This window comes from Sinocyclocheilus anshuiensis, unplaced genomic scaffold, assembly GCF_001515605.1.
Source record: "Sinocyclocheilus anshuiensis isolate Anshui unplaced genomic scaffold, SAMN03320099.WGS_v1.1 scaffold1707, whole genome shotgun sequence".
NCBI classification, from domain to species: domain Eukaryota; kingdom Metazoa; phylum Chordata; class Actinopteri; order Cypriniformes; family Cyprinidae; genus Sinocyclocheilus; species Sinocyclocheilus anshuiensis.
In genome coordinates, this window is record NW_015549658.1 from 22,376 (window position 1) to 38,343 (window position 15,968).

Here is a 15,968-nt window from a genome sequence, read left to right on the forward strand (position 1 = left end):
TTATCCGAAGCTGGGTCGCGGGGGCAGTTGTCTGAGCAGATTCCCCCAGACTTCCCTCTCCCCACACACCTCATCCAGCTCCTCTGGGGCAACCCCAAGGCGTTCCCAGGCCAGCTGGGAGACATAGTCTCTCCAACGTGTCCTGGGTCTGCCCCGAGGCCTCCTCCCAGTGGGACATGCCCGGAACACCTCACCCGGGAGGCGTCCAGGAGGCATCCGAAAGGCATCCCAAGCCACCTCAACTGGTTCCTCAATGCGGAAGAGCAGCGGCTCTACTCCGAGCTCCTCCCGGGTGACTGAACTCCTCACCCTATCCCTAAGGGTGCGCCCAGCCACTCTGCGGAGGAAACTCATTTCTGCCGCTTGTATCCGCGATCTCATTCTTTCGGGCATGATCCAGAGTTCATGACCATAGGTGAGGGTAGGAACGTAGATCGACTGGTAAATTGAGAGCTTCGCCTTAAGACTCAGCTCCTTCTTCACCAAAACAGACCGGTACAATGACCACATTACTGCGGACGCAGCACCAATCCGTCTGTCAACCTGCCGCTCCATTTTTCCCTCACTCGTGAACAAGACCCCGAGATACTTAAACTCCTCCACTTGAGGAAGCAACTCCCCCCCCCCAACCTGGAGGGGGCAATCCACCTTTTTCCGACTGAGAACCATGGCTTCGGATTTGGAAGTGCTGATTCTCATCCCCGCCGCTTCGCACTCAGCTGCAAACATCTCCAGTGCATGCTGCAAGTCTTGATTTGATGATGCCAACAGGACCACATCATCCACAAAAAGCAGAGACGATATCTTGCAGCCACCAAAATAGACACCCTCCGCACCCTGGCTGCGCCTAGAAATTCTGTCCATGAAAATAATGAACAGAATCGGTGACAAAGGGCAGCCCTGGCGGAGTCCGACATGCACCGGAAACAGGTCTGACTTACTGCCGGCAATGCGAACCAAGCTCCTGCTCCGGTCATACAGGGAACGAACAGCCCGTAACAACGAGCCCTGAACCCCATAATCCCGAAGTACTTCCCACAGGATGCCACGAGGAGCACGGCCGAATGCCTTCTCCAGGTCCACAAAGCACATATGGACTGGTTGGGCAAACTCCCATGAACCCTCCAACACCCTAGTGAGGGTATAGAGATGGTCCAGTGTTCCAGGGCCAGGGCGAAAACTTCATTGCTCCTCCTGAATCCGAGGTTCAACTATCGGTCAGATTCTCCTCTCCAGTAACCTGGCATAGACTTTCCCAGGGAGGCTGAGGAGCGTGATCCCCCTATAGTTGGAACACACCCTCCGATCCCCTTTCTTAAAAAGAAGGACCACCACCCCGGTCCGCCAGTCCAAAGGCACTGTTTCCGAACTCCAAGCAATGCCACAGAGGCATGTCAGCCAAGACAGCCCCACAACATCCAGAGACTTGAGAAACTCGGGCCGGACCTCATCCACCCCCGGAGCCTTGCCACCGCAGAGTTTTTTGACTACCTCAGCAACTTCAGCCAGAGTGATGGACGAGCCCCCTGAGTCCCCAGCCTCAGCTTCCTTTACGGAGGGCGTGTTGGAGGGATTGAGGAGATCCTCAAAGTACTCTTTCCACCGCCTGATGACATCCCGCCAGCGGCTTCAGGAGTCCCATGGGTTAGCCAGACCTGATAGAACTCCTTCTTCAGCTTGACAGCATCCCTTACTTCCGGTGTCCACCACAGTGTTCGGGGATTGCTGCCACGACAGTGAGACTTTACGGCCGCAGCTCCGAACTGCCGCCCCGACAATGGAGGTGTGGAACATAGTCTATTCAGACTCAATGTCCCAGGCCTCCATCAGGACCTGGTTGAAGCTCTGTCGCAGGTGGGAGTTGAAGACCTCTCTGACGGGGGACTCTGCCAAACGTTCCCAACAGACCCTCACTATGCGTTTGGGCCGGCCAGGTCTGTCCAGCCTTCTCCCCCGCCATCGAATCCAACTCACCACCAGGTGGTGATCAATTGACAGCTCAGCCCCTCTCTTTACCCGAGTGTCCAAGACATATGGCCGAAGATCAGAAGAAACGACTACAAAGTCGATTATCGAACTCCGACCTAGGGTGTCCTGGTGCCACGTGCACTGATGGACACCCTTATGCTTGAACATGGTGTTCGTTATGGACAAACCGTGACTAAAACATAAATCCAATAACAACTCACCACTCGGGTTCAGATCAGGGAGGCCGTTCCTCCCAATCACGCCCCTCCAGGTGTCACTGTCGCTGCCCACGTGGGCGTTAAAGTCCCCCAGTAGAACAACAGAGTCCCAAGTGGGAGCGCTTTGCAGCACGCCCCCCAGGGACTCTAAAAAGGCCGGGTACTCTGCACTGCCATTAGGCGCATAAGCACAAACGACAGTGAGAGACTGTTCCCTGACCAGAAGGCGCAGGGAGACGACCCTCTCATTCACAGGGGTGAACTCCAACACATGGCGGCTGAACTGGGGGGCAATTAACAAGCCCACACCAGCCCGCCACCTCTCACCCCGGGCAATGCCAGAATAGTGGAGAGTCCACCCTTGGTTGAGAAGAATGGTTCCAGAACCCAAAATGTGAGTGGAAGTGAGCCCGACTATATCTAGACGGTATCTCTCAACCTCCTGTACCAGCTCAGGCTCCTTCCCCTCCAGTGAGGTAACATTCCAAGTCCCAAAAACCAGAGTTGGCACCCGAGGTTTGGGTCGGCCGGGCACTCGGCCCTGACCACCGCCCAAATCACAACGCACCGGCCCCCTATGGCCTCTCCGGCAGGTGGTGAGCCCACCGAAGAGCGGCTCCACGTCATAGTTTCGGGCTGAGCCCAGCCAGGCCCTGTGGGCATAGACCTATGTAATACGTAATTTGTGTATTTGGAAAACAAAATAGGTGACAAGACACAGCCTTGTGGGACCCCAGTATTTACAATGATGCTACTAGATTTAAAACCATTAACTGAGTGTGGACACCGTTCTTGAACTGATACCTGAGCTCTCTCCATCATCGTGTTGAGCCTCTGCCACGCTGCCCTTGCATTTCCCTGGTGAACCTCTCCTCCATCTTATCTTTATAACAGTGCTTGGCAAGCTTGGTTTTAGTATCGCATTATTGTCTGATATTAACATATGCACCAGATATGTAAGCGTGTTAACATCGCAGCTGTTTAAGAGACAGCATTATTATAGTTGTCTGCAATGCATTTAGCTGCAAGAGCATTATCAGGACCAGAGACACAATCATGGTCACTTGTGTGAACTCACAAGGTAAATAGCGAGGACATAATGGCACAGTCATAATTTCATGAGTCATGCGAATTGTAAAGTCAGTTGCCTATTTATCATTTACAGCAAAGCAAACCTCTTGTCAAATTTCGAAAACTACCCAAGCGACGTTAAATTCAATTTTTGTGCAAAAACAATGAAACAAATAAAACAATACAAATATACAACAGTATTATATAAGTAAAACAATTAAATGTTTAAACAATTACAGAAATTCTATTCATTATAGGATTTCAAGGTGTAGTCTTGTTTAAAATTATGTAATACTTTTGTAACACATAATTATGTAAAATTGGCACCAGAAGTCACAAAGAACAGAATAAAATGTTATAATTAATAAATGACTCAACTGCGTTAAATACAATTGAAAACATAATCTCACTGATCATAAATACGACAGAATCAACCAATAAATTCCATAAGGCACTTCCATTCATAAATATTTGTAAATGTGTACATCTGTAAAGTTATTTATTCATAAATGATGTTTTAGATGCTTTTAAATCAATATTATACATTTTATTGTCTATGTAAATGTACATGGTAGAACCACGCTTAATGTAAAATACACACAAATACTAATGGAATCATGTTGGACAGTCACTTTGTGTTCATACCTAAACAAACTGTCAGATATGTTACTGAACTAACAGAGTGCATCAAGGTCAAATCATCAGACGAGGATGTTGATGATTCAAATGAGTTTGTGAAGTTCTTCCCTAGTTTCATCTGGGCAGTGAGGGACTTCACCCTGGAGCGAAAGATTGATGGCAAAGATGCAACAGAGAATGATTATCTAGAGTTTGCTCTGAAGCTGAAACATGGTAATTTAAGTATGGTACAAAAGATTATTTTAAGAGCCCTCACAATCACTACCACAATGAGCTCTTGTAATGAGTTTTTCCAAACTTAATGGTTTATCAACAGATCTTTCTTACACTTACATCACTTATTCTGGTTCTATTTAAGATCCTAGTTTTTGGTGTACTGCATTTTGTTTAAATTGATATCTTTGTCTTTTTTTTTTTTAGACAAGTCAGTTTCAAATCAGTTTTTCTGCTACTGAAAATGATAGCATAGGATGCAACTTTGCAATATGTCTAAAGTTAAAAACGTTAAGTCTTAACTGTATGTTTCACATGGGGGTGAAATGTCAAAAAAGAACCCAAGATCACCCCAAGATTCAGTTTTATTTGAAACTCTAGTACAGAGCCATCAATAGTTAGAGGTATTCAGCCAGTTTTATGGAGCTGGTGAGGTAAGCTGAGAAGCATAACTTCAGTCTCATCACTGTTTAGAAACAGAACATTGTTAGCCATCTATGTTTTTTGTCAGAAATACATTTAACTGGATCATTTTTATCTGGATCAGATCAGGAGCATGTGATGTTCGGTGTCTTGCCCAAGGACACTTCATCGATTGGTTAGGTGAAACTGGGATTTAAGCTGGGAATCCTCTATCTCCCAGTCAACATATCTACTCCCTGAACCAGTGTTGTTCATCCACAGCAGATAGTGTTCTCCCTGTTCCAACTCTAGATCAGTGGTTCTCAATTCCAGTCCTTGCGACCCCCTGCTCTGCACATTTTGTATGTATCTCTTACACTTCAGATATTTGTTCTATTCGACCGTAAGTGCTTTGTAAAGTGGACATCCCAGGATATTTTGCCAAGATTCCCGTTGGAAGGGAGCGCATATATTCCATTTAAAGGGCGTTAAAGTTTGTGAGATGTGAATTTAAATTGTATTTATTTACACAGGTGTATATTATGTCACTTCTCTAGTAAGTTTTGTCTGTGTGAAGACACTGCAGACTGTGGCGTAGCGCAAATCCGTGAACGATTGTTCTGGAGTTTATTAAACTTCAGTGGATTTCCCATGCTCAGGGAGTAGGGAGCAATCAACACTGTGTAGGAACCATGTCAATCGGAACACAGTTCATTAAGCTATCTTACAATGAGCTGGTTATCTGAATTAGGTGTGTTCAGTAAGAGAGACATGCAAAATATGCAGAGCGGTGGTACGCGAGGACTGGAATTAGGAACCACTGCTCTAGACCAGGGGTGCCGAAAACTCCTGGAGGGCCACTGTCTTGCAGAGTTTAGCTCCAACTTGCCTCAACACACCTGTCTGGAAGTTTCTAGTGTGCCTAGTAAGACCTTGATTAGATGGTGCAGATGTGTTTAATTGGGGTTGGAGCTAATCTCTGCAGAACACTGGCCCTCCAGGAGCAGGACTGGATACCTAGATAATAGCATACATTTATCCACTGAGTTCCTTGAGGTTACAGGACGTTTCTGCAAGTTTGTCTTTGACAAGAGTGATGTGAAGAAGCTGAAGGATGGATACACAGTCACTGGCAGAGGTGATTCAAAAAGACATTCGAAGAGTTTGCATATGTGCTTTCAGTGGAATATCTATTGCTCAATCATTTTGTTTGACTTCTTTCCTTCTTTGAAAGTTCTGGGTCATCTAGCAGGGATATACGTAGACACCATCTCTAGTGGGGCTGTGCCGTGTCTGGAGAATGCTGTGATCGCCATGGCAATGATTGAGAATCAAGCTGCGGTGAAGGAGGGGCTTGAGGTGTACCAGAGTGGAATGGAGAAGCTGAAGAACTCCTTCCCTCTGGAATTAAAGGTTGTGTCCTCGGAACACCAACGTCTCAGCAGCATGGCAACACAAACCTTCATGACTCGATCTTTCAGGGACACTGATGGGAAGCACCTGAAATCTCTAGAGGTTAGCTGGATCTCTCTCTGAGGAGGTCCTTTGAGCTTACTGATAGAGAGATGTTCTTTCAGAGTAGTGAATGAGATCTGGACATTCTCCCTGATTCCATCTTCTCGTATATACCATTCTGTGCTGACAGTGTTATTCCAAATAAACAAGTCAGACCAAATAGCAAGCCCTAAGTCACCAAAAAACTGAAACACTGTCGGTATGTTTTTTTTAGGAAAAAGTTAATGAACTCTTTGATGGATACCTGTGCCAAAATGAGCAAGCTTCAAAGAAAAGATGCGAGGATCTCCTGTCATCCCTCTCAGCAACAATGACTGAAAAACTCAAACAGGGCATCTTTGCTAAATCTGGTGGCTATGATCTCTTCTGCAAGGATCTGGAGGACATTGTGAAGAAATACAACAGCCAGACCAATAAAGAAGTCAAGGTCTTGTCTATATTGCACAACTTAATGACATTTTAAAACATTTTGTTCTGATATAGCTTCTAAGGTCTGTGTGTGTCAACAGGCTGAAGCGGTCTTCAAGGTGTTTCTGAAGCAGAAGTCTGTGGATTCTAAAGCTATTCTGCAGGCCGACAAAAGACTGACTGAGAAGGAAAAAAAGATTAAAGGTAAGAGTTCCCCATTCTTTACTTGTGAAAGAAGTGCTCAAAGGTTTAGGTACTTGTTTAGGTGATAAGCTTCAAATGCAATAAATAGCACTAACAAGTAGCAATAAATAAAACAAAGTTTTTCACAGAAGTGTAATGAATAATTAAAAATTTTTTACCTTGCAGTTTATATCGGCCTTACAATAAAATAGACCGTTGATATAAAGGTTTGAGTTTTTTCTCTATCTGTAAAGCATATCTTTCCTTCTTCTTCTTTTTGTCAATGACCAGAGGAAACAGAGAAAGCCATACTCCTGGAGCAGGAAATCAAAGCTAAAGAGGAGGCGCAGCGACAGTTACTAGAGAAGATGGAAGCAGAAAGACAGAGTAATGAAGAGAGGATGAGACAGATGAAGGAGAAGATGGATGAGGAGATGAGGCTTCAGAGAGAGGAGGCCGAGCGTGCCATGGACAGCAAACTGAGGGAGCAGGCCGCTCTGCTGGAGAAGGGCTTTCAGGAGAAGGCTGACAGAATGAGCCAGGAGATGGAAGAGTTCAAGAGACAGAACGCTGAAGCTGAGAGTAATAGAGCTCGAGAGTTTGCAGAGCTGTTGGAGAACTCCAGCAAGAGACAGGAGGAGTCTGTGGCTATGATGATGCAGCAGCACCGTGAACAGATGAAGGCTTTACAGCAGCAGATGAGTGCGCGCCCTTTGGGTGGATGTTGCATCATGTGAAATGCATTAAGAGGCATGTAATTGTACAATGCAATTTACTTACTGTAAAATGAGTTTGTACCTCTACATATAACAGTATTGTTTCCATATACAGTTAAACTACAATTAAACTGAGTGCTATCATTATTCAGACAAGTAATTGACCCTTCGCTAAGACCCCCTCAGTTACCGTTTTGTGGCTCTTTAATGTGTTGTGACGTATCGCTGTAGCATCTCAGATCAAGCAGCACATGTTCCTTTATTACTAGTTATAGCACAAAATAAACATGAATGAACATCAGAAGGTATTTTGTATCTCATTTCAACCACAGAGAGACAATACACACCATTTTTAAAGTTCAAGTCCACTGAAGTTAATCTACTCTCCTTTCTGGTTTGTTTGACAGACAAAATGGCTCATTCTGCATTAGTCAGATCCCCTGTCAATCAAACTCCCGGGGAAGGGTGAATTGAGACGAATAATGAGTCAATTACACATTAAGATTCTCATTTTCATTGTTCATCTTTTCACTGAATCTGATGTCTGCATACTCCACTGAACTATACAAATAAAGTTAATGATGTCAAGGGAGATCATGACTCAAACAATGACTCAAAAAACCTGCATTTTGTTTGTTGGCCACAGATCTGAAATGGTTAACAGTTTGGATTTTCAGGATGTGAATAACCCATTATAACTGCAATATTAAATGGGACCTATAATGCCCCTTTGTAAAAGATGTAATAAAACTCTCAAGTGTCCCTAGAATGTGTCTGTGAAGTTTCAGCTCAAAATACCCCACAGATCATTTATTACATCATTTTAAAAATGCCTAGTTTGAGTGGAAGCAGAAACGGGCTGTTTTCGTGCATGTCTCTTTAAATGCTAATGAGCTGCTGCTCCCCGCCCCCTTTTCCAGATACTCACATTTTCTGCCAAAACAAAACGTCACGGTCATGGTCACGTGACATTGCAGGACATCCTGGAAGTTTATTATTTGCACACGTTTTAAAGCTATGTAACTTCTGATATAGGGTTTTCTCAGTGCACAGAAAGCTGTCTGTCAGACTGTCAGTACTAAACTATGTTCTCTTTATGTCTTATTGTGCTTAAATACACAGAAGGCTATGTCAAAAACACACATTTCACATAAACACGTCTGTTTTAAATGTCTGCCATGTTGCATGTGAGCTCTTGTGGTGGGATGTACAAAAGGTCTTTTGTAGTTACAGCCTTCTTCTACTAGACATCTCCTGTCACAGTCTCCGTCTGTTTAGTTTATTTGCAGTTTGGTTTTCCTTGTTCATGTTTTGTCTGTGTTCTTAGTCTGATTAGATTCTGATTACTCCCTCGTTCGTTTCCATGTTTACTCATTAGTTCTCACCTGTTCTGATTCAGTTAATCATCTGTCTATTTAAACCCAGAGTTCTGTCAGTTTCTTTGTCCAATATTGTATTTGAGTTAATAGACTACGATACAGCAAGATCATCGCACAGTGTGTTTACGATCCACGTTTACTGACCAGCCAATAAAAACGCGACATGGCGCTAAAACATAAAACTGCTTACCTCAAGCTCTTATCCCTTCCTCTTTCACCGCTTCCAGTTTTCTTCAGCACACATAAAAAAATACAACTGCTAAAGTGTGATTTATCATGCTTTTTGTTTAAAACTTCATCAGCATGCGCTAGTAGTGTTCTTCTATAGTAACGTGCGTCGTAGCGTACGAGTCAACATCATCGTACAGTCTACACACACGTCGTAGCCAAGTTTATCAGATCCCAGTGTGACATGCAATGATCTTATAGGATTGCTAAAATCGTGCAGTGTGTTTAGGGCTTTACAATCTTAAGGACTGGTCTTCTTGTAGTCTGGCTAATTTCCAGGATACCCAGGACCCATGTCTTGCTTCTCTGCCATGAATGTTGACATGTAAAGCCTGATTTGGACGGTAATTGTTTCTCATGGGCACTTAAGTGATTTTCGACATTTACAGGGGTTAGTCAGTAATTTTATTAGCATCCGAATCCAGAATGCTGGTGTTTTTCTCTCACCACTCACGTAAAAATTCCCGGCCGAATTACCTACTGTTTTTTGACAAACACCAAGGTTGTGTGGTAATATAATTGGGTTACACTTTATTTCGATAGTCCACTTTAGACATTCTACTAACTATAAGTAACTTTGTAACTACATGTCAACTAATTCTCATTAATTTGCAACTACATGTCTACTAACTCTCAGAGTAGACTGTTAGGGTAGGTTTAGGGTTAGTAGAATAAGTTGACAAAGAAAGAGTTAGAAGATATTAAGCAGACAGTCTACTAATACTCTACTAACTGCTAGTTGACATGTAGTTGCAAAGTTACTTACTGTTAATAGAATGTCTAAAGTGGACTATCGAAATAAAGTGTTACCTATAATTGTCATCCGAATAACGTTGGCTAAAAAAAAGCACAAACTTTCCTCTGTTATTGGTGTTGATGGAGCTTAGGGTCATAGTTTATTTATTCTTCTACATGATGTTATTATCAGACCATCATATGAATGTTGACCCCAAGTCGTCTGAATCATGTGAGAGAATAAATCAATGATGACCTGAACAACCTGAAATGTCTCATGCACAACACTACAGACAAATCAATCCAAAAAGACAAGGAGAGAGCGATTGTCTGTGGCCACCACCTGCAAAACCATGCTCCTTTTTGGGGGTAGTCTTGCTGTTGCCTCTCCAGTCGTCACTTTGGTGAAACTGATTCACAATCACTGGAGATTTCCAACTGGACAGATTGATTTCCCTAAGGTTTAAGTGACTTGGTGTGATGGTCAAGTTTTCCATTAATGTTCTGAGCAGTCTATAATCATCAAATAAATAACCTCCCACATTATACACAATGGTTTCGTCAGTTTCTGAAAGGCATCATAACAGGGAAAATATTACAAATATATTAAAATAGTACAACAAACAAAAACAACCAGTATTGTGTAAACGTATGCAAGTTTTAGCACAACCTTTCTCAAATCTTTTGTCAAATCAGCGTAGCTTTGTAATCTCTGACCCTGGACCACAAAACCAGTCATAAGGGTAATGTTAGTCATAACTGCTAGGATCGGACAATATTTGGCTGAGATACAACTATTTGAAAATCTGGAATCTGAGGGTGCAAAAAAATCTAAATATTGAGAAAATCATCTTTAAAGTTGTCCAAATGAAGTTCTTAGCAATGCATATTACTAATCAAAAATTAAGTTTTGATATATTTACGGTAGGAAATCTACACAATATCTTCATGGAACATGATCTTTACTTAATATCCTAATGATTTTTGGCATAAAAGAAAAATGGATCATTTTGACCCATACAATGTATTGTTGGCTATTGCTACAAATATACCCCAGCGACTTAAGACTGCTTTTGTGCTGCAGGGTTGCATTTTAGTTTAAATGAACTAAATTTAAAGATGATGGATAAACGCACACACCTTGTCCTCCGCGGACTGAAGAGCAAAGCTTGCTGCAGTTTTAAAGGGGACTGAGGCTATCACAAATCTGTGTACAGATTACGAAGCTAGTAACACAGTTTTTTTAGAGGGACAGAGTACAAATTTAATTAAAAAAAACTTCTTGAGCACAAGATTGTTTCACCATGAAATGTGTTCCACCGTGTCTGTGTAAATCAGTTATTGTGTGAAACTCATAAAGACACAGTGTTCCATGCCATTCACACATTAGAGCTACTCTATTTTCTCTATGGCATTAGGATGTTCCCTATTTGCTTAGCTAACTCTGTGACATATCTGTAGATGGTTTAGGTTTGTATACTGAGTTAATTAAAGCCATTAATGATCTCTTCCATGGATACTTGAGTCAAAATGTGGAGGTTTCAAAGAAACGATGTGAGAATATTCTCTCTCAGCCCTCGCTGGAACAATGACAGAGAAGCTGAAGAAAGGATCCTATGCCATACCTGGTGGTTATCTTCTCTTCTCCCAGGACCTTGAAGACATTATGAAGAAATATAAAATACAAGCCAATAAAGGAGTCAAGGTGATTATCAATGTGTGACACAACCTGGCCTTTTAGATATGAAGAGATCTCTGTAAGAGTCAATGTTTTCCTTTACTATGTGTTCACAGAATCTAGAATCAGCTGGGAATAATAGTGTTCCTGGTTTAAATCCTTCTGGTCAAATATTGAAGTGGCCTTGAGCAGGACACTGACTACTCTGCTGGCTGAGACATGGACACTTGTTGATTTATAGGTTGATTTGGACAAAAGCAGAACTGCATGATGAAACGACTTGTTCTGCTGCAATGTTGACCCGACGTGAAGCGAAGCCTCTGCAAAGTGCATTAAAATAATTTAATGCACAGCTAGCCATCCATTATCCCTTACTTAAACACTTTCCACTAAGCTTTATTTTTTTTGCCTGATTGTTTTCCTCCAGAGGAAAGAGAGAAGGCCATTCTCCTTTCAGCCAAAGCAATGCACTAGTGATGGAGGGTCCCATCCCCATCATCGGGAGCAAGTGGAGTTCAGTGTCTTCCCCGGGGATCCTTCAACATCTGGACTGGAGGAACCACGATTCAAACTCTGAAACGTTTGATTCCAGCGCTGCTTCTCGTTTCTTCAATAGTACATCCTCAAAAATCTTGCCTCATCATGGTGTTATTAGACAATTGATACATCATATTTGTATATTATTATTATTATTACACTGAACAAAAATATAAACCCAACACTTTTGTTTTTGCCCCCACTTTTCATGAGCTGAACTCAAAGATCTAAGACTTTTTCTATTTACACAATAGAAATCTGTGTTAGTGAGCACTTCTCCTTTGCCGAGATAATCCATCCACCTCACAGGTGTGGCATATCAAGAAGCTGATTAGACAGCATGATTATTGCACAGGTGTGCCTTAGGCTGGCCACAATAAAAGGCCACTCTTCATATAAATATAATATTTTATTATTCCCCCTTTCAATTCGTGTATGACTTGCACAGAAAGCTGGAGTCTGGGTTCTTATGAAGATGTGGTGTGAACAAGAAATGGTCTGAGATCACTTCAGTGCTGAAGAGGGCCAAGAAAAGAACCGCGTTCTCTTCTGAGTCCACTATTTTGTGAACACCAAAGGTAACTTTTGGCTGGTTTCCTGTCTGGTTCACTTTAAGTGAACTGGGTTTGGTTCCTTTAAAACGCACTATATTTTAAAACACACGAAAGCAGGGGTGGGAAAGTATGAGATTTCCAAGATGATCAAATATCTCATTTAATAAACAACTGATATTTGATCGAGAGATAAATTGAAACTAAAATATATTCACTGATGTTATGACTAATATGTTAAATAATGTAAATATATATATATATATATATATAACAGCACCACCTCCACTGATCTATAATAGAGAACTGCTCATGACTGCTTGGTATTCCCCGCTATTCCCATACATTCCATTGAATTAATAGGAAGTCGTATGAATTTAATGAGAAAACATCACCTAACAGTCAGCGTTTTTAAATCTGAAGTTTCCCTGTACATTCTTACAATGCAAACACCCTAGGCATGTAAACGGTTATTTGTTTAATGTCGGGAATTTCCCCTGCTTATTAAAAAGTTGTGTTCATATACATTGCAGTAGCAATACCTTCATTCGCCTTGTACAGTTATTCATTGTTTATGCAATTTTGTTATAGTGTTTTATTCGTACAATAGGCTAACTGCAAATGTTTCAACAATGATTTCGTTAACAGCATTCATTTTGAAGCAGGTAATGATGTAAACGGTGGTTAAAATAGTTATTCATTTAACATATATACATAACATTTTACATGGTAATGCAAGTAAAACGCCATATTTGCGTGATCAGAGACTCTGAAACCGATGTTGCTCAATCAGCACATTAAAAATATACACATCATAACTTATTCAGAGGAATAACTGACTGCATACACTATGGGCTTAAAGACATGAAGGTTTATTTCCAAGACGATGCATGGTAAGCTTTTCACTTCAGTACAACATAGAGCAATATAGTAACAGAGGCTTGTATCGTATTATTCGTTGTATATTCAAATCCCTTTCTGATACTAATACGTTCATGTTTAATAATTCCTGAATAATTATGTACATAGGTAAATGATCCAGCACAAAATATAGCCAATTTCTTTGTGTCGTCAGTGCGCAGCAGACACACCCACCCTAACGATTTAAATATATCGCTTATCCTGCCCAAAAAGACCATAAACATTGCAGACAACATCTGAAGTAACAATGAATTTACATACACATAATACACATATTTCTGCTTGAACACAGCTCAGTATATTCACATAGTTGAATACAGCGAGTGTTTTATAATGGATGCTCACGTGTTTTGGAGAAGTTTGTGAGGATCGGTGGTGTTTATGTTTATAGCTTGTTCTGACAGAGGAACTATTCACTGATGACGTCGAGCCGAGTTCAGAATGGTTTCATTTTTCATTTGTTTTTTGGCGTGTTTAGCGATTCTGAATGGAGCCGTATAGTAGTTTATATGCAGTCCTTTGGCATCTCCTTGTGGTATTGTTTGTAGAGCCCTGCACAGGCCTCAAATATAGGCCCTTGTCCGACAGCTCATCAGAATTCTTGGCCCGAGTCCGACCCGAGCCAGTCTTTTTTTTTTTTCCCCTTCTCCCAAAACAGCCTATACTACTGTTTCTGCTATTAAAATAGTTAAATTTTGTATGTAATGTCAAAGTGATTATATTTCCTTTCGTGTTTTTATTAAGTTAATTTAGAAAAAAGTTTGGAGCATTTTTTTGTTCGTTAAATGTACGTTTTTGTTTTTTAAAGTACACTCTAAAAAATGCTGGGTTATTTCAACCCAACGTTGGGTCAAATTTGAACTAACCCAACTTTTGGGTTAAAAATTTAATGTAAAAATTTAATCCAACGGTTGGGTTAGTCCATATTTGGCCCAAAGTTGGGTTGAAACAACCCCGCATTTTTTAGAGTGTAACGACCAAGCGGCCAGCGGCAGACAGCGAGTTGATCATAGCCTATGTTTGATCAATTTAGCCTTCTCAAATCATCACGACTTGTCTAAAATAAAATCTATAGATATAAAACAGTTCAAGCATATCACAATGTTAGTTTAAATGTTTAACCTAGATAAATGTGCGCTATTAGATGCATATCTAATCGTTTGTGCGGAGAGCTAAAGCACGCTTTACAGGACACGGAGGCGCCGGCGCGATCACTTGCAGTGGAAACAACTTAAAATATGCCGTAATTTTTACTCATAAAGGTAAGAGTAATACATCACTCAGAACTGTAAAGGGTCTACTTTTATTTGTGTGCACTCACAATATCAACAAAGCGTTGTGCTTTTATAAAATAAAGGATACATACAGGATGCGCTTTCTGCAATTTCGGCCAGGAGCGCTTCACAATGATGAACCGAAACTCAGCAAATACTTGCCTCACAGACTTGCTAAATATATCTATAGAAAGCTTTAAATGACTACTTTAAAACTAAATGATTCAAATCAAAAGCAAAAATTATTTTTACGGATTTTATAAAATCTGTAAAGATGCATTTCTCTATAAAGGTGCGTCCAATGAGGAGATGGCGAGTCAGGATCGTCATCTTCATTTTTGCGACACGGACTCATAAAACACTAATCTATTAATAAATAATTAAAATATCTCCTTACTATTTCCTTACTTACCGAGTCCGACCTGAGCCCGATCTGTGAAAAAAAATAAATGTCCCGAGCCTGGCCCGAATGGACTCGACGTGTTGGGACCCGACGGGCTTGCAGACCTCTAATTGTTTGGTATGGCAGGTTGACTTAAAGTTAAAATTACTGTGTAATTACTGTGTTGTATAGAATATCTGCAGTGACATTTTTGCAAAGTATGTTTGCAAAAAAAGAAGATGGAATGTTTAAATCTATCTGGAATTTGTTTAATTTGTTAAAGGTTTTAGTGAATAGAAAAGGTTGGGCTTGCAGTATTGATTTGGAGAGGAGGGGGTCTTGGAGTAAAACAGGTTGAGAACTACTGCTTTAGGTAAATGCAGGCACAGTTCTACGGGGGTACTAATAATTGAACATTATATTGCATTAATTTAATTTAAAATAAAAATTATACATCCCAACAAGCTTTTTATTTATTTATTTTATGTGTATTTTATTATTTATTTATTTTTCACTTGGTAGATCTCGGTGAGTTTCTCATTTGAAAAGTAAATCCCCACACAAAAAAGTGTGGCACCCCTGCTCTAAAGCAACTGGGTTGGATGAATTTTCAGCAACACAACACACTATCGCATTTCTATTATTCAAATCCGTATAAACGATATTCAGGCTGCATGTGAGGGAAATATGTTTTTATATACTGATGATGCTGCTCTTTTAGTTGCAGACAAGGAGACTGAACAAATTCGGGAGAAATTAGGTGAGGAGCTTATTAGAGTGAAGGAATGGCTGACTGAAAATAAGCTTTTATTATATTTAGTAGGGCTGCACGGTTCATCGAATGCGATTGTCATGCACATCTCGTCAGTAAAGCCGGTTCTGTGATTAGTAGTAAATCTCCATCACATGCTTTCAGATGGAGCGGTATTTAATACACAGAGCCGTAGATC

The 15,968-nt window shown here is 41.2% G+C and overlaps 2 protein-coding genes across 2 annotated transcripts; one reads left to right on the top strand and one right to left on the bottom strand.

Annotated features, from left to right (window-relative positions):
• On the bottom strand, positions 1-1,041 carry LOC107660256 (uncharacterized). The gene has a single exon (XM_016449527.1). The coding sequence runs from the start codon at positions 862-864 to the stop codon at positions 1-3; it is 864 nt and encodes a 287-aa protein (XP_016305013.1). The 5' UTR covers positions 865-1,041.
• Positions 1,042-3,874: 2,833 nt separating this feature from the next.
• On the top strand, positions 3,875-7,624 carry LOC107660257 (guanylate-binding protein 1-like). Its single transcript, XM_016449528.1, has 6 exons — positions 3,875-4,123; positions 5,559-5,649; positions 5,746-6,026; positions 6,241-6,453; positions 6,536-6,638; positions 6,909-7,624. Exons 1-6 carry the CDS (start codon positions 3,875-3,877, stop codon positions 7,352-7,354), a joined length of 1,383 nt encoding a protein of 460 aa, XP_016305014.1. The 3' UTR covers positions 7,355-7,624.
• The last annotated feature ends 8,344 nt before the right edge of the window (positions 7,625-15,968 follow it).

What these genes read in the sequence shown, in the direction of transcription:
- LOC107660256 (XM_016449527.1), bottom strand. Translation starts at nt 864, where the DNA reads ATGGACAGAATTTCTAGGCGCAGCCAGGGTGCGGAGGGTGTCTATTTT.
- LOC107660257 (XM_016449528.1), top strand. Translation starts at nt 3,875, where the DNA reads ATGTTGGACAGTCACTTTGTGTTCATACCTAAACAAACTGTCAGATAT. An exon ending in ATACACAGTCACTGGCAGAG is followed by an intron (nt 5,650 to 5,745) that starts GTGATTCAAAAA and finishes CTTCTTTGAAAG; the next exon opens with TTCTGGGTCATCTAGCAGGG. An exon ending in GAAGGAAAAAAAGATTAAAG is followed by an intron (nt 6,639 to 6,908) that starts GTAAGAGTTCCC and finishes GTCAATGACCAG; the next exon opens with AGGAAACAGAGAAAGCCATA.